This window comes from Tamandua tetradactyla, chromosome 2 (assembly GCF_023851605.1).
Source record: "Tamandua tetradactyla isolate mTamTet1 chromosome 2, mTamTet1.pri, whole genome shotgun sequence".
NCBI lineage: Eukaryota > Metazoa > Chordata > Mammalia > Pilosa > Myrmecophagidae > Tamandua > Tamandua tetradactyla.
Genome location: NC_135328.1, coordinates 106,467,303 through 106,486,564, shown reverse-complemented (window position 1 = coordinate 106,486,564; position 19,262 = coordinate 106,467,303). Strand labels below are relative to the sequence as shown.

Sequence of the window (19,262 nt, the reverse complement as noted above, 5' to 3'; positions counted from 1 at the left end):
ACAGAAAAGGTAAAAAGGAGAAGATTCGATTTCAAGTGTTTTTTTTCTCTTTTTCTAAAGGATATTATTAAACACACTTGTTAAGAATTGTGAAATGCTGTCAATGCATTAGATGCCTGCTGCCGAATATCAATTTCACCAAGTTTTATTAATGTTTAACAATCCAGATGAGGCAAAAAAAGATGATGACAAGGCAGAAGCACTGCACTACAGTAAGTTCTGTTATTTTGTCTTATTTATTCTTTCTTATTGCTTAGCAGATTAAGTACATCGAGGGGACTCCGCACATTATTTAGAACATTTATTCGTCATTATATGGTGAGGTCACCAAAGACAAGTGCTGGGTGTTGTTCAGCCTTCCTTCTCACCTAGCACAGTGACTGGAAGATAATAATCTCCCAGAAAATGTCTTCTGAATTCAATCAAGAATAAATGAGTGAATGAAGATGCATCAATGAAAGCTTTAGGCTTGTAGCTTCTTATTTTGACACCAACCCCTGGGTTGCCTATATCTGATACATTGTCAGTTGACTCACATGTTTTATGTATTTGTTTTCTTATTTAAAAATGATTGGATAGATAAGGGAGTTCCACCTCAGACAACTTCTAAGTCCCTGACATGGCTGCTCCTAAGATGACATGTAAGATTTCAATTCTGAGATCCCTGTTGAAATTGAGGGGCATTCTATGCCTTGTCCTAAGAAGTTTAGGATGAGTGGTGAGTTTTAAAGTGAAGAAAAATGACAGGATTTACATATGAACAAAACGTTTCTTAGGCTGCAGTGTTCATGCTGAATTGACAGTTGAAGCTCAAGCTCAGATGATGGAAATTTTAGAAGTATGCTGTTTCCAAAGACTATCTGAGAGATTTTGGACAGTTAGGATGAGGAAAGAAAGAAATCAGGGATTTAGGAATGGGAAGTTGGGTGAAGAGTGGTGCAATCAAAAAAAAAAAGTAAGTAAATACATAAATGTTCATATAAATTGACGTAACCACTGAAATTATTCCCAGTTCTGATATTCTGATTGAATATTTAGCTGAATGTTTCATAAAGCAGTTCTAAAGAATGAGATCAAATTTAAGAGCAATTCACAAAAGTTAGGAGAATAAAAACCTCTATGTGGTTAAAATTGAGAACTTTGATTGAATTAAAGTTAAACATATCTATTTACTGCAGGAGTCTTTAAATCTCTAAAGGAAGCATATAGTAAGTGGTCTTCCTTAAATATATTTGACAGCAAAGTTCTTTCCCACTCCTTTCTTTTTTAAAGTGCTTTATGAAATTATGTTTATGGAAAACTCTTTTTAGAAAAGACTCTTCTTGGATATTTTCTCTCTCTTAATCTCAGCCATTCTTAACAGTAATCCAAAGATTATATACTTACTTTCTGCGAGGATTACTTGGCAATATGGAATCAATCACACCCAGAGATTTTCTACAATCAAGATTTTTATAATTTTTACATGAGTAATCAGCATTCCACTTCTATCACCCTTGACAATTTTCAGTGATGATAATGAATAAGATTCATAAAATAATTATTGAGCTTTTTAGTATGTTTCAGGAATGCTGCTAAGTAGCTAACAGGCACTAATCATGCAATCCTCACAGCTGTCCTATAAAGTAATTACTAGTGTTTAGTTCCATTTTATAGAGGAACAAACCGATCCTTGGAGAGGCTAATTTACTTGAACAAGGTAAGAAAGGGTTATAACCCACATTTCCAAACTGGAGAGCCTGGGCACATTTACCTTCACATGTGATCATGTAGGCCCATAACTCATTTCCGAAATACTAAATCAAGACCATGCACATGTGGTCTTTAAGTAAATTAACTTAGAACATATAGCAAATTGGCATTAAAATCATTCATGTAACCATTCACACATTCATTCTTTCATTTACTCAACACCTGTTAAGTACCTACTATAGGCTAGACACTACCGTTTGGGGTTCTGAGGTTACAGCAGAGGACTGAATAGTCAAACTCCATGCCTTTGTAGAGGAGACAAAAGGGTAAGCAAATATAGTAAATAGAACTGGTGGGGGGCGGGGGGATGGGAAATGACTGCCAAGAAGAAGCTATGAAGAGTTGGGAGTGCTTGTGTGTTTGGGTATGGGTGGAAAGAACTGTGCAGGCCTCCTTGTTAGGTCAGGCCAGACGAGAGTTCAAAGGGCTTCACATAGGGAGGCCACTGGTGACCTTGATAAAAGCAGCTTTAGAGGAGTGGGCTCAAGAGATAAAGGAAAAGGACAAATGTAATAGCATAAATGAATGTCTATGGTAATAATATAGTGGTGAGGGAAATTTTTACGATGAAGGAAAAGAAAATTATTTGAGTCACATTTCTGATGACTGAGAGGGGATGGAGTCCACGAAACAAACGGAAAAGGTGGCCTGAAGTACAAACCAACAATTAATTCACCATAGTAATAGGAGAAAAGCTGAAGTATGTGACCACAGAGGAAGGTGGGGGATCAGATACGCCAAATAAAATAGATTTCATGTAATTTCTAGATTTTTTTTGAGGTCCACATTCTGCCTTTTACTAGCTGTGTCGAATTTCAGTTTTTACTGTCTGCAAAACTGGGGAAAATAGTACCTATCATATGGGATTACTGTGAAGATTATAAATTAGTATCTATTTTAAGGCTTAGAAGAGTGACTATAGTATAACAGGCGAAAGTGTGAAATATTGTGTTGTTATTAATGTTATTTAGCTCAAATTATAAAACCTGAATTTAATTTTGCAGTTTTTTAGCATCAAATAAAATGCAGTCCGTGGAAAAAAACAAGTAAGTCTTCAGTTGTGACATGGTTTGTTTAACGCAGTATCACTAATGCATTCTTAGCATTAATTCCGAAAGGGGCTATAAATTGAATCAATTCCGATTTTGTTAAAGTCTTTGAAAATAACATAACATTCTACTGAGCCAAATGCTTTCTTATAGTAAACAAATAGGGAACATTTTGAAACTCGACATGTGCTACATTTTTTGATTAGTAAGCAGAAGGAACAGATGCAATCAATACTTGGATTCCTGGAGCAAATTTATTTATTTCCTCTGTGAAACCTTTCTTGATATGAAGACTTCCCTAAGGAATTCAAAAAGTCTTGGGCATCTCTCTATTGCCACCCCATTTTTGTAGAAGTTTCCTTGACACTGCTGCTACCCTAGTTCAATTCTCTCCTAGACCATTTCAACCTTCCACTCTTGCCTTCCATCTCCCAGGCGACATACAGCCCACTCTACATAGCAATGATCTTTCAACAATGTAAATCAGATCAGGCTACTACCTTGCTTAAAACCTTGTAATGGCTTTCTGAGCTCTCAGAATAAAATGCGAACACTCAGCATGGTTTAGAAAGCCTTGCTGAGCTGGCCCTTACCTACCTCCCCAACCCATCTCCTACTGCCCCTTTATGTTCATCGCTCACAATGTCCAAATCAGCACTCTGTTCTGAGAATATATCGAGCTCTTTCGCCATTCAGGGCTCTTTGCTCTTGATGTCCCTTCTGCACAGAACATTCCTTCTCCAACTCCGTACGTGACTGACTTATCATTTGTGTCTGCTCAAATGACACTTTTTCAAAGAGGAATCCCCTCCCTCCCCAAATAAAGCAGTTCTGTCTTCCCTGGTTCTATTTATTTCATAACACTTATCTCTAGTTGAAACAGGCTTGAATGTTTCTGTACTTGTTTTTTTCTGTCTTGTTGCTTTGATGCATTACATATAAAACTTAGATTCTTCTTCACTCCTTTATCTACAGTGTACAAAAAGTAGAAATTCACTAAATTTAATAAAAAGATTAATAAATTCCAATGCCTGCGTTTTACAGGTGATCTAGTCAATACTTGAGAAGGCCAGAGTGACTTTGGACTGTCACATAGATTTTCAGTTGGTAAGCTAAAGAGACTGTTTTTTCAATCATACATTTCTTCATTTTTAAAAATCATTCATTCACTTAATAATCCAACACAATCTTATTTGTATCTTCATTGTTCATTTGTTTTACACACTGAGCTTCCAGTTTAGATATCCATTGAGTAAAGGATTCCTCAGGAAAAATATATCGGAAAAACATGTTCATGTCATCTGACTCAATGTCATGCCTGTTAGTCTTTTAATAAAACCAGTATTGTGTAGTGCATTTGTACATTCACGAAGCAATGTGTATTACTAATACAAGTACATTCATATTAATGAAAAACTCTAGATTACTCTTTATATATTAAGGACCATGCACATACAATTTGAAAATTAAATATAAACTAAATTCAGCTTATTTAACTTGAATAATCATTCTACTGATTCATGAATACAGAGAATAGTAGTTTGCAGTCCAGGGCTTTGGAAATATGATCACCAGGTTACTTAAAGTACATTTATTAGGTGGTAAGGGATTGTGAAAGGAAAATTCTAGGCCATGATTTGAAATATTATCCTGTAGCTCAAAAGGGATCTGATGTAGCTGCAAAGTGACAATGCTAGAAAACTGGTTGTCTTAACCAAATCTTAACGATCATTTAGTTGGGAAATGTTACAGTAGAGCATAAACTTTTCCCTCCAGTCCATTTCAGAATAATCAGGAGACTGCTTAGCTCAGTCTTCTAATTAAAATGCTAACACCAGTCCCAGAAAGGTGTGGGACAGTCATTATATTTGTACTTCAGCTGCAATGCTACATTTATCAAGTTCTTGCACTTCACTGTTTCAAATCTGGCCTGATATATTATAACCTAGTGGTTAGCATAATCCATAGCAGATTCAGTCAAATTCAAAGAACATTTGAGCCACTCTGTAGGTTTTCCAAAGCGCATAAAGATGAGCAGTACACAGGCTTTGCTCTCAAGGAACTTACAATTTTATGAGGAAAATACACCCAGAACTAAGTGATATAAAACATAATATGATAAAAACTATATATATATGAATACAAAGTACAAGGAGCACAGAGAAGGGAGCACTTGTATTTAATTCTACTTTGGGCAACAAAAAGTCTTCAGAGCTATACCATAAATGTTGTCACATCCTTCTGGCTTCAGGAAAGCAGTAACATCTTAGCTGTGGCTTGAAGGTCAAATGGGATTTGCTTATAGTGGTAGGTTTTGAGGATGGCATGTACGAAAAAGAGGCAGAGAAATGCATGCATGTTGACAGATAATATGGAGTGAACTAACATGGAGTGATTCTATTACACAGGAATGAAAGGAGATGAGGAAGGAAAGGGAGTTGAGGACCAGGTCAACAAAAGCTGTAAATGAACATGATTACATGTGTGCTTTAAATTACGCCAAAGGCTTATTAATACTTAAGGAGTGGAGAGGGGTTAGTGAATTTTTTAGTAAAATCAAGCTGTCTGGTGTGGGGATTGGGAAGCAGCATAAAAACACTATAGTTCTGGGATGGGGGGAGTCTAGAGAATGGTCTAAGAAAGGGACGTGCCTAGAAGGGTGGTGGTAGACAATCTATACACCAACTGGAGAGTATCTATAACTCCACTTCCCTCAATCTCACAGTCCCAAGAATTTACTTCTCCAAACGGAAGATTATCATGTTAATGCATAGATTTCCTTCAAACAAATCTAAACATCAAAAAAAAATTGGGGGATGGGGTGGGCAAATGAGGCTCCAAATCAAGTTTAATAAATAAAGTCGCGGGGGCGCTCAGGGCAGTTATCACTTCACAGTGTGGTCCCTGGCAGGGCCAGAAGGGAGGGAGGTCCAGTCCTGGCTGGAGGGAGGGGCTCGTGCCAACAAAACTCCTGAGAATAACGTGGAACCTGCGGAGCGCTGCCGCCCCCTGGAGGACCCCAACTCCAACTTGTAAACGGAAGCAAAATACAAGGAGGGAGCTAGTAAGAGAAACCCCAGTCCATGGCTGGGGAGCTTCCTACAGAAATAACAGAAATACAGAAATAACACCTGCAGGATCCAGAGCTTTCGGGAGGCCCCCCTGCCATGGCACCAAACCCAGGGAAGGTTAGGAGCAGCCAACTAGGGGGAGGGCAAATGCCCTGTTTTTCTCACATCCGCACTGAGGCACTGAGGGCAGTCAGGTTTGGGGAGGAGAAGGCGGAGGAGTCCAGGGGGCTGGGGGTTGGAAAATGAGGTATATGGCTCTGGCTCCACAGGATTTGGCACTGAGTAGCAGCTCTGAGTTCATCTGCAGAACAGAAACAACTCACAAGGCCAATTCTTCTCAGACTGGAGGAAAGGAAACCCCCAATACCAGGGATGGTTTCATGTGAGGATTGTCAACTCTAGACACAGTCCGAGCCTCGGTGCTTTTCAAACCTACCATTCTAACGCCGTTTTCAAAGGCTTGTCGGGTGAGTGGCGCTGGTCCGTCCACAGTCTTGCCGTCGTCGTCTGGACCCCAGCTGGCACTGTAAATGTGCACGTGCTGGGGATTGAAGCTGACTGATTTTGCCTCGACCATGTCGGTGACATCCCCATCCAGCATTCGCACTCCTTCAAAAACAGAAGGGAAACTAGCTTGATTACAGAAACTTAACTCTAAGACTCCCAAACAACCCAAGACATACTCAGTTACAAAATTTGGGGGGGAAAGTATCACCTTCAATCAACATTTAGGTGAGCATATTTGCACCATTAAAAGAAAAATGTAGACTTGGCGGGAGCTTTCTTGGGGAGAAAGGAAGTTGCTTTGCATGTAGAAGAGCAAAACTTTTTCAGTCTTTTTTATGCACTCATTTTTTTCAAGGTTCTGAATTCTACAATAGCTCAATAAGCACCTAAAAAGAAGTGCCTCAAGCAATCCATCTTTCCTAAATTTCTTTTCATTAGATAACTTGTGTTCATAACTGGTATAAAACATTCTGACCTTAGCCAGTCTTACAAGTTTGGAAACCTGCCAAGTTAGGTTGATCTAATTTCCTCCATATTTAGTATTATCTCCCAATCTGTAAGACTGAAGTGAATTTAATGTATTACTTCTTTGCCAAGTTATTTATAAGTCAAATAATAAATGAGAACATTCTTTGTGCATGTAACACTTGAAATAATTCTCAGAGGGTTTTAGCAATGTTTAGTCATCAATCTTCTTTTAAGTATATTCTTGTCAGACAGATACGGATTTATTATTGACCCTATTTTGTAAAGTTAGAAACTGATATACTCAGAAATAAAGTATATATCAAATGCCAGGCTTTCCTTTTTTTCCTTTTATTTTGGAGACTTGCATAACATGCCTGTTATGAATGGAGAAAAATAACAGTAAGAAAACATCTAATTTAGCTTAAGCTAACACTATCACTGAGACGATGTATCATTATTATTATTATTATTTTTGGCATGGGCAGGCTCCAGGAACCGAACCCAGGTGAGACAATGTATTATTTTTAAAATTATATCTTTACATCCCAAATTTACTCCTTTGCAAAATTTTGCTATCCAGTACAATTCCAAGTTTTACCAGTTCCCTATAAATGGGGAACCACAAATCTGGCAGCATCCTTTTACTTTGAAGAAATAACATTTTATTTTATTCTTACATAATCAGTACCAACGGGTCCATATGCCTGTTGGGCGTGGTCCAACTTCTGAAACCTTAAAAGCAGGTCGGAGCTGCCGCTTTCATTCCCTGTTCCATACCGTCATTCCTTTTGCAACCACCGAAAAGCCAGCTTTACAAAGGTGGGATAACTTTGAAAGGAACGTACTGTAGTCTAAGGATGAATCTGTAAGCTACTTCAAACTCATAGTTCCCATGGTGTCTAAGCGTCGTCAGGGTCGATGTGTTTCCCTTGGAAATATCCCACAGCACCTCTGTGAGTTTGTTGTGGTCCCAAAGAATGCTCCTGGATCCCATCGGCCAGTGATGAGTGCTGTTAAATGTGGGGTATATTTCTTCCCTGTCTCTGTGCTCCATAGATACATCATGGAATATGGATCAGAAAAGGTTTCTTTTCACTTTTGCATTTAACATTAGTATTATGAGCATATTCCCACATCAAGGAAAGTTCTTTCTTTTCATGTCTGTGCAATACACCATATTCACCAGTATTTATTTAATTCTTTTCTAGTTATTGAACTTTCCAACTGTATTCCATTTTATTATTACCTGTGAATATTTCTTTAATATAGATGCCTAGAAGAAATATTACCAACTGAGCTCATTTTTTTTGGCATGGGCAGGTTCTGGGAAGCGATCCTGGGGTCTCTGACACAGCAGGCGAGAGTTCTGCCACTGCACTGCCCCCAGCTGAACTCTTTTTAATGATCTTTATATCTATTATCAAATTGCTTCCCAGAAATATTGCACTGATTATATTCCAACCAAGAACATATGACAATGACTGTTTTATTGCATCTTTATCTGCATTAGGTATTTTTGTTTAAAATAGAATAGAATCTCTTCACCATATTTTAATGGTCAAAACGAGCATTTCGGGCGGGCCACGGTGGCTCAGCAGGCAAGAATGCTTGCCTGCTATGCCAGAGGAACCGGGTTCAATTCCCGGTGCCTGCCCATGTTTAAAAAAAAGGAGCATTTCATTTTTGTTGACTTTTTATTTAAAGTGAAACTAATATTTTTACATTAACCACTATTTCATTTCTTTTATGATTTTTGACCTGTTTATAACTTTGCTCATTTAAAAACATTATTGGGCAAATTAATGATTTTCTTCTTTATTGTTAGATGGCCTTATATATTAGTAGAGTTAACACTTTTGGCATCTTTGCCCTAAATAATCTCTTTGTTATTTATAATATTTTTTGTTCAGCACATTTGCACTTCATGCTTTATAATGCATGTCATTATATAAGCAGGGACATTTCTTTCCTATTACAATACTTTTATTTTTTGAAATTTGCTTAGAATGTTTCATTGCATTAATTCTTGAAATGAATTTTAGATTTGTTACAAAAGAGCCGGGACAAAATGCTTTGGAGTTCTGTGGCAGCTTTAATACAATGTGACTTGAGGTGAGAATTCTGGTAGGAAAAAAATAAAAATTTTGATGGAACTATATCATCTTTGTAGTATTAAAAATAGGTTTAACTGTTAACTGTAACAATTTGAAACATGTAGAAAAAGAAAAAGAATACTACAATGAACACTGATAGAGTGCAACAGTTATTAACATTTTGTCACATTTTCTAAAAACACAAATACTAGGCTCAACTATTTTAAGTTGCATTATACTTCATTTTTTGATGTTTTTTAAAATATATGGAAATAGTGTCACATTATCATCTAATACCCAGTAAATAAGTAATTTCCACCAACTCTCCTTAAAGACATTGTATTTAGTTGTGTCTCTGGAGTTTTTTTTTCTTTATATGTTTGAATTTTTACAGAAAATATATGTTAACAGGTGATGTGGAGAATGAAGTCCCATATAAATTATGGGATATATTTACAAGACTTGCCATTAGTTTATTTTATGGACATAGAGGATTCAGTAGAATGCATGTATTGGGCTTTGAGAGCTATTGGCATATTTGTTTAATTTGACTTGAATATTTAAAATTCATCACTGAATATAAAAATACATCATTTTATATCTTTTACTTTGGAGACTGGCATTAAATAAACTATTCTGTTATGAATGGAGAAAAACAACAATAGCAACAAAATATCTAAAACTTGAATTATGAATTAAAAATATTTAATTTTAAAATCAAAAGTAGTTAAACTACTTTATATTTACTTCTTATTTAAAAGTATAAAATGAAACTCTTTACCTGTACGAGAAAGTCTGAAATAAGCATTGTATCATATTTGCTCCAAATAACTGGCCCAAATAATCTGTCTAAATGCCAATGTGCCAAGATATCTACACAAAACCTAAATTCAGTTTCTACGTTATGCAACTTATATGAAGTCCATGAAAAAAGTGCTTGATAAAATCAAGTAACATTAATTTTCTGGCCAAAAACTCACAAGAAGAATTTCATTTACTAAAGTTTGAAGATGAAAGTTGCTTCTTTTTCCTTAACTCCAAGATTCGTATCTCAGATTTGAGGGATTATGAGCATAATTCAAAATGTTCTTGTTTTTAAGGTGAAAGAACATTCATGGGTCGTTGTCAGACATTCAATTGTTTAGTGAGGTACTGTTAACACATGTCAGTGGTTTATTTGTCAAGTTCATAAATTCATCCTTCACCCCCTCGAGGGCGAGAGTGGGGGTTTGTGTTGGTGAGTAATGACGGGGGCACGGGACCGTATCTGTGCAAGTGAGAGACTGTATGTGTTCTGGAGGGGAGAAGGGGTGATGGGTTCCCACTGCAGCCATCTGATTCTCTTGGGAAGAGCAGGGGCCTCCAGCATCCTTATCATTCCTCTAGGAAAAGCCTTCTCTTTTCCTCAGCTCCTCCCCAAGGTTCCCCCTTGATACACAGATGTTCTCAGAGTACAGCTACTTACTGTTCACAAGCTGCCATGCTCTTAGAATTCAGGGAGAAAGTAAAGAAACAGGTCAAATCTATTGTGGACTGATATTGAAGATTTTCTCAGAAAACTTTTTCTTAGCATTAGTATTATGCATCCTAAATATTTCATGGTACAGGACCTCTATATTTATACCCTTATAGTCTAGAAAGGATTGTCATCTTTATTCTTTAGTTTCAACTCTATTTACCACTTGGAAACAAGAAGAGCGTTGGAAACATGGAGGTCAGCCTAGTGCTAAAAACTTCATTCAACTTATGACTTCCTTTAGGAGACCTCTAGGGGACACCTTCAGGCCAGCTATAATGAAAATGTCACTAGGATCTATACCATCTCTTACAATGTTTTCCTCCTATTTATGTCTGGCTGTGGCACCAAGCAGTTGCTAACAAAGATGATTATATATGGGAAAGCTAGCCTTTGCTTTTCTTAAAGCTTGTGTTATACTGCTTTGGCTGGGTCCTTACAGCAAACATGTATATGTTTGAACATGTACGTATATGTGTATGTGTGTGTACATATATAATCTGAAATTATTAATGAAAACAATATCACTACATTATGGGACCACAAAAGGAAATTGCACCATTTACCATTTTAATTGAAAATAAATGGAACTCTTTGTAAAGTCTGAGCAAATGAAGGACTTTCTTCTTTGACAGAATTTCAAACTGCTTCTTTCCCTAGAGATATTATTGTCTGGTGTTTATATTGTTAGTTTTTTCTGACCCACATACCAGCTGTATATTTTTGGTACTGATGTGAATGACAAGCGGACATTTTTTTCATGCCTGTTTAAAGGAAAAAATGTCTATGTTTGCAACACATCAGGAGTACTGCTCCAGAAGTCTCTACTGTATTTAACAACACATGGTAACGTGGTCATTTCGCTGTCAGCAATAGTTGAACACTTTTATGCAAACATATGCCTGTCTTTATTTTAAAAAGACTTCTGAAAACCAGTTAGCACAGAGATCTTGGCTCTTTGCAATATCTGCGGAAGTTTGTTTCCCATACCTCCGATCTTGGCATTGAAAGCAATTCCGACTGTGCAGTGAGAGTTGTTTGCTGCGGCTGCCACTTCTCCAGCACAGCGGGTCCCATGCCTGCAGGCAGAACACACACATTCTCTAAGTAAGAAGCTCCATTCTCACAAACCCAAGACGTCATTGCCACTACTCAGACTTCAAAGTGGGGGAGAATGTTATCATCAAGCTGTGGGTGTTTCTGGAACTTCCTACCCAAGTAGCACTTAGCTTGTCCACAGCAAAACTTTTAGCACTTCATTATATTCTGCTTTGGATTATATTCTTGATATGTTTCTTCCTGGTATCTCGCCTTCCCTACCAGAAAATCTCCTTGAAAGCGAAGGCTGAATTATATGTTTCTTTGTATTCTTCAAAGCTGTGCTGTCAGATATGGCAGTCACAAGCCATATTAGGCTACTGAATACTTGAAATTTTTGTTATTGCAATCTCACCTGGATTAATTTTTTTTTTAATTTTAATTAAATTTAAAAACTAATATTCGACTGGAACACTTTAGAATGTAGGTATGTGAATCTAATTATTAAACTCTACATTTAAATAAAGATCAAATATTTCCAATGAACCTTATTATCTAAAAGGGAATGTGTTGTCAGTGTAAAATGCACACGTTTTCAAAGACGCTCCAACAAAAAATGTTAACTATCTCATTAATAATTGTTTTATGTCCATAACATGTTGAAATAATTTAATAAAATACATTTATCAAAATTAATTTCACCTGTTTCTTTTCACTTTTCTATTGTTTTTCTTCAAATGTGGCTATTAGGAATTTATAAAAGAAATTCTGGAAGACATTCCTCTTTATTTCTTGCCACAAAAATCTTGTTCTTTGATCAGGGAAATCTTATAGCTGAAAAGACTTATAAGATCAACTGCAAAGTACGATCTGTTTAGAAATGTTGGCTTAAAACAAAGCATTGGGAAGAAGTGAAGGTGTACTGAATCCAGAGAAAGAACTCTAAGACTGCTATTCTGCTGTGTATGCTGAAGAGGGATGGGCAATAATGTATTTGCCTTTGTGAAAGAAGTCCATCCACCTAGGATGCCTGAGATGGAAAAAGATTTGTTGACAGCAGTACAGTTAGCAAAAGTGACTAAAACTCAAGACCCTCAAATTCCATTTCAAGGCTTTTAAATTCACAGCACAGCTTTCTCAGAGCACATTTGTCATGGGCTCTGACTACTGTCTACACAACTATGAACAAGTTAATTTAATGCTACAAGCATGCTATTAAAATGCTATTAAAGTGGCTCAGTGGCAGAATTCTCGCCTGCCATGCCAGAGACCTGGGTTCGATTCCCAGTGCCTGCCTATGTTAGAAAAAAAATGCTATTAAAACTTATCACTGATTAGGTCCACCACAAATGTACAACAATGAAATACTATATACTATATTTCTCATTTAGCAATCTGTATTTTTCAATGTAACTATATAACTTTTAATGGTTTATAAGTATAATCCTTTAAGTAGGATATATATATATAATATATAAATAATATATATATATATATTAGTGGTGTGTATATATATATATATATATATATATATATATGTATATACATAGACCATAATCTCTTCAATGAACCCTTACACGGTTTTTCACTAATATTACAAGACCGAAGAACAATTCCAATTTTACACTATGGGACAAATTCCTAGAAGTGGGACTACTTAATCAAAGAGTACATATATGTTCCAACACATTGTTAAATTGTTTAACACTTCCACTAACAGCACACAAAAGTAATATAACAAAGCTCATAAAAACTGCAAGATTGGTAAATATTATTACAAACATTAAAATTTAATGCATGGCGGAAAAGAAAAGACACATTGAATGACAATATGAAAAACAGAGAAAATATATGGACAAACTCCTCTGTACGCTATGAGTTTTTCAATTTTTTTCATCCTTGTCAATCTGACATGCAAAATCTTATTTCACTGTTGCTTTCCATTTTTTTCTCCTGATTACGCTCAACATTGAACAACTTTTAAAATATATATTAGATATTTCTATTTTTATTTCATGAGTAACCTTTCATACTTACCCATTATCTTACGTTTTCCCCATTATATCTGTGGTAAATATATTTCCAAGTTTGTATATGGAACATAAGAATCTTGGTTAGAGCCATTTTGGGTTGTTCTATACAAGTATTTAATTTTTATGTGCTCATAATTATCTTGCCCTCTTGGTATTTAGTTGTACCACTTTAATCATTGGAAAAATGGCCAATGTTTAAAAGGAAAAAAATGTTTTTTTTGCAAACCCTAAGGTCAATTACTAATACTTCCCTGAAGCTTAGCAATTGTTTACTATGATTGTCCATTAGGCTGTTATTGCTTATTACTTCATGTTAGAAGTTATTTTTATTCAAATGTTTGATTCCCTCAATGAGTCCACTCTACTATTAATTAATAAATGCAAATTCTGCTGGACCATGGACCTCTAGTTTTTAATGCAGCTCTGGTTTATCCTTTGACTTATTGGTTGTTTAGATGCTTTATGTTTTACAAATATATGCAGTGTTCTATTATCTTTTAGTTAAGTTAACTACTCTGTGATAAAATAATTTCTATGAACCAATTCTTGGATTTTGTGAGACTTCCACAATGGCCAAATATGTGCTCAATTTTTATAAAGGTTCCATGTGCTTAAGAGGGATGTAGTTTCTCTTAATTGTTTTTATGTGTCCATTATATTCATTACATTGTGGATTTGTTAATTTTCTTTGCAGTTCTATCAATTTATTTTTAGAATGGAAATAATATTTCTTGTGAAACAAACCATTTATCAATGTTTAGTAATATTATGAGGCTTTTTGCAGTAATTTTAGCCCTAAACGTATCGCGTTAATATTTAGCTTGCATATTTTTCATTCCTCTTACTTTCAACCGTTCTGTGTTCATATTTGCTATGTCTCTATTAACAGAATATAATTACATACTATTTCAAGCCAGACTAACTGTTTTGTCTTCACCCAGAGAGTTAAGCACATGTACAGTTAAGTACATTTAGAGTGCTTTTTGATGTTTTCATTTATGCATTTTCCCTGCACTAGTTTAAACTGGATATTTTCTACTACTTAGTGGTTACACTAAGCATTTGATCACAATTACATAATATCACAAAGTCTAAAATTATTCAATAGCTTTTCCCTCTCTTTTTTCAAACATACAGACCTCAGAATATTTTAAGTCTGATTCCTACCCCTTGACTTGTAAGTACTTCCCATGATTATAGTTTCACCTTGATTATTTTAACCTTGGAAATTACTCATTATGGTTAATCTTTTAAGGATTCAATGTTTGTTTATATTTACTTAGATTTACAAATGCATTCTTTGCACTATTTCTTTTTGTAGCTCATACTGTCCTTTCTGAAGAACAGCCTGTGAGTAAATGTACCCTTTCAAGAGCATTTTGGTAGTCAACACTATCATTTTATTTCATTTTATTGTGGTTCTTGAAAAACTGTTTCACTATGTACAGAATTCTAGATTAAAGGCATTTCAAAGGTATTATTCTACTATCTCCTAGCTTCCACTGTTTCTAGTGAGAAATCAGCAATCTAGGTAATCTCTGGACGCATTTCAGATCTCTTTATCTTTGCTATTCTGCAGGTTCATTAAGATATTGTATGTATGGATGGATGGATTTATAAAAAAAATCTTGCTTTAAATTCTTAAATCTGTAGGATAATTTTTTTTTGTATGCTATATGGCAGGGGTCACATTTCATTCTTTTTCCATCTGATATCCCATTATTGCAGCACCATTTGCTGAATTTTTGTTGTTTGTTTTTCCCTTTGTTTGTTTCGGGAAGTGCATGGGCTGCAAATTGAACCCAGATCACCTGCATGGCAGATGAGAATTCTACTAGTGAACTATCCTTGCACCCACCAGGATAACGTTTAATTTCAAAGAACTCCTAGATATTATCTCTGAAAACGGTCTTTTTCTCATTCTCTCTAGTACTACCTTTCCAAATTCCAATTAAGCATGTATTAGTTCTTTTCATGCTATCTTAATCTTTAATCTCCCTTTCAGACTTCCCATATCCTTTTCTAGCTCTGGACTTCATTCTGTGTAATTTGTTCAGTTCTTTTATTCCACTAATTCTATCATTAGCCATTACTAACCTGCTGTTTAACTCATTCACTTAATTACTCATTTTAATTATTATGTTTCATTTTTTGGAATTCTTTTGATTGTTTTTCAAGTCTACCTGGTTAATTCTTATAGTCTCCTACTCTTAAAATGCTGTTTTTCAGTACCCACAACTTTACACATATAAATTATTCTTATTTAACATGTATCTAATAATTTCAAAATACACAAATCTAATTCTTGTTTTTCTGCTGCTGATTTGTTTTCATGGAAATTTTTACCCCTGTACTCGGTGATTTTTTCATTTAGGAAAAAATCTTGGGCTTTTATCTTTGTGAATTCTTTGAGGCTGGGATGGAAAGCTGCTTGTTTCAAAGAAGATTTAAATTTGCTTCTACCACATACCTGGAGGTTCCCCAAAAAGGACCTATCCAATGAAATTAAAAATGTGGGCCATATAGTATAATATGAATTAGTATAATATGAATTGCACATCTCCTGAGTGCAGTTAGTAATTCTTAACTGGTACTAATTTACTTATCCTCTCATTCTACCTATTACCTACCAGAGAAAGTAAATTCATCCTTTGTATGGGCTATTTTGTTTTCTATAGTTTAAGTTCTAAGGGCAGTGCCTTAGGGGTTTTGTTTTATTCAGACGTCTTCTCTCATTCCATTGTACCAAGGCATTTTTCCTGTCATACTTGGACTGGTTAAAATTCAGCTCAAGGCTGGCAGGAATTAGTTGTTCATCCAAGAAAATGTCTAGTTCCCACCAAGTCTTGTAGATTTGAACATTCTTATAACTGTTAGTCTATGAAAAATTCTCTTGGTATACTATCAGCTCAACCATCCATTAAAAGTTCTTTTCCACTTAATAGTAAATGGGAAATGTTTTATTGCATAATTTTTCCTCAATAAACCAGTTTAGATGGCTTAACTGGGAAAGGTTTAATCGAATAACTATTTCACCATTAAATCAAAACATGGAAGAACTACCATGGTTCTGTATTCCGAAAATGTAATAAAGTTTCCTGCATATATTACATAGATCATTAATGCATAGTCAGTGTGCTTGAGTGAAGATCAGAGTGACAATTTCTTTGTAAAAATGTTCTTTAAATGATTTCTGTACAGTGCTCCACAACATGATGTAAAATCATTCTTTGGAGAAAGGAAAGTTATCTGAGCTGAACCCTCATTCTGCTGCTAATGCATGTGTTTTAAATATCAGCTAAATAATATATTGCAGTATACTGTAATCAAGGGTCCAAATTGCTAGCTCAACTATATTTAAATGGCTCACTCTCTTCAGATGACTATGGTCATTACCCCCAAAAAAGTACCAGTCATCTTTTTTATTTTTATATCTGAGTCTGACTCAGTGTTTTGACATGAACTTGAAACAAACCATGGAACAACAGTTAACATCATGACCTGTTTGCAGTTCAAGTATGTGAACAAGACTCAATCACCTTCCTTCTTCCAAAGAATAAGGGTGGTCATCAGTAACTATATTTATGATGTAATTGAAATATAAAAGTAATAAAACAAATAAAAGCCTGGGTTTCAGATCTATTTTTCTTCTGAGACCACAGATTATGAACGTTTTGGGTGCTTTCGGCTTAGAGAGAACTTTAGTAGATCTTAATCCAGAAAACAACATATTTCTGCTTGCTATTTAGCTCTGACTGAAATGTACCTAAATATAACTTCACTAGTTAATTCTCACTTGACTTGGAAAGAGTCGCCTTCAAAGCTCTCATGTATATTCACAATATTACTAAGGAACTTATTTTCTGAGACTGCAAGAGGATAACTCAATTGTGCAAACAATAACAGCTCTAAATGCCAATGGCTTAAAAGAAACTGAACATCGCCTAAAATAATAGAGGATGTAGGGTGCACAAGTCGGTCAGTGGTAGAATGCTCGCCTTCCATGCGGGAGACCCGGTTCAAGTCCCGGACCATGCACCCGAAAAAAAAACAAAACAAACATAAATAAATAAAATAATGGAGAATGTAGACAAACTAGGAATTAAAAAATGCTTCTTATTGCATCACCTCTCTGATTCTCCTAAAGATACTCTAATCACTGCTAGGGCCCTGGTAAATGGGAAATGTTTTATTGAATAATTTTTACCTCAAAAAATAATTTTGGTTCTTGAAGAGCATTTTGACCTAAAGAGCACTTCAGTCTATAGTCTATTGCTTTTACTTACCTGAAAACACCCAAGCTTTTTTTTTTTTACATGGTCAGGCACCGGGAATCAAACCCAGGTCTCCGGCATGGCAGGCAAGAACTCTGCCACTAAGCCACCATGGCCCACCCAATACCCAGGTTTTAACACGTACTGTTCCACCTTACCTTTTAAGCTGATACTGTGGTCTTAATATTTTTCCTTCATGGACAACATGACTTCCCTAACTATTGATCTTACTAATGGACACAATATTTCAAATGTGAAATACTTATTCACGCGGGCCCTAAGAGGTGTCAAGATTTCCAAGAGGGGGTGATTAGGAGATTTGCAGAGCTGGATTTTTGTAGAACCAGAGCCGTTGATCTCAACCACAGGTTTCCAAAACCCAAGCGTCCCACACAAGGCCCTACTCTCATTGTTCACAACTTGTAGACTTGTCCCACCTCTCTGGTCTGGTGGAACTCTTCTCTTCATGTAAGAAAGAAGACATAGCTTCAACTTGGAATGAAGTTGGAAAGCTAAAAGTGTAATCATAATAATAAGCCATTGTTAATTAAAGGTCTCAAGGAGCTCAAGGTCTCCATGAGCTACCTGAGTGAAAAGATGGAAAAACAGATTAGAGAGTAGCTGGTAACTCAATAATATGGTGAACACATGCAAGTTAAATGAAGTGAGTAGGGAATGTAAATTGATGGTGTCTATTATTTCTTGCTAAATGGTAAATGCCTCTTTCACTCCTTTTGCTTTCTCTCTTTCTGTCCTCTAGTCACACCGTCTTGTGAGCTTTCATTTTTCCATAAGAATTGGCGGGGACAGAAATACCAATTTCACCATAGGTCTGAACACAAGATGTTAGAAAGTTCAACACTGGATCAGAGACACCAGAACAATACGCAGAAGATCCCCCTTGCAGCTTCTGTGCTTCCACTCCCAAGTTGGTGGCCACATGAGTTCTCGGGGAATTAACTTCTGCCCCTGCACTGCTTGACTACGTCAAAATTATTTTCATAGGAAATTAAGCAAAGGCAAATGGAAGATTTCTACTTCATTCCTTTCTTGGTACAAACATCTTCAACTGTTCACGGATTCTGTCTACTTCCTCAGCATTGCCATTTCCTTCTGACATCCGGCATGCCCACTCTTTCTGATATGTTTTGATTATATATATATATGAGTAAAAACCTCTAATCCTATTTCAAAAGCCCCCTTAGAGGTGAACAAGAACTAATGGTATGTTCTTCACTACATCATTTTGAATGGGTTCTGAGCACTCATATTACCACCTTGTTTTGACACCAGACTCTCAAAGTTCTTTGAGTATTTTAACCTCTCATTTGATTCTCATATCAACTCCATGAAGTGAAGTATGTTATTTCTCTTATTTTACAAATGAGAAAGTGCAGTTAATCATATGATGACTGGAAAGCCAGAGCTATGGCAGGTTACGAACTGAAATTGAGTCTTCTG

The 19,262-nt window shown here is 35.8% G+C and overlaps 1 protein-coding gene across 3 annotated transcripts in view; it reads right to left on the bottom strand.

Moving 5' to 3' along the window:
* The window catches only part of PCSK5 (proprotein convertase subtilisin/kexin type 5), a 441,103-nt gene that overhangs the window by 272,905 nt on the left and 148,936 nt on the right, over positions 1–19,262 (bottom strand). For all 3 annotated transcript variants that reach the window (XM_077148451.1, XM_077148453.1, XM_077148452.1), the window contains exons 6-7: positions 11,447–11,535; positions 6,309–6,481 (exon numbers count right to left, since the gene is read on the bottom strand). In XM_077148451.1, the coding sequence (XP_077004566.1) occupies positions 6,309–6,481; positions 11,447–11,535 (262 nt within the window). The remainder of the gene's footprint in view (positions 1–6,308; positions 6,482–11,446; positions 11,536–19,262) is intronic.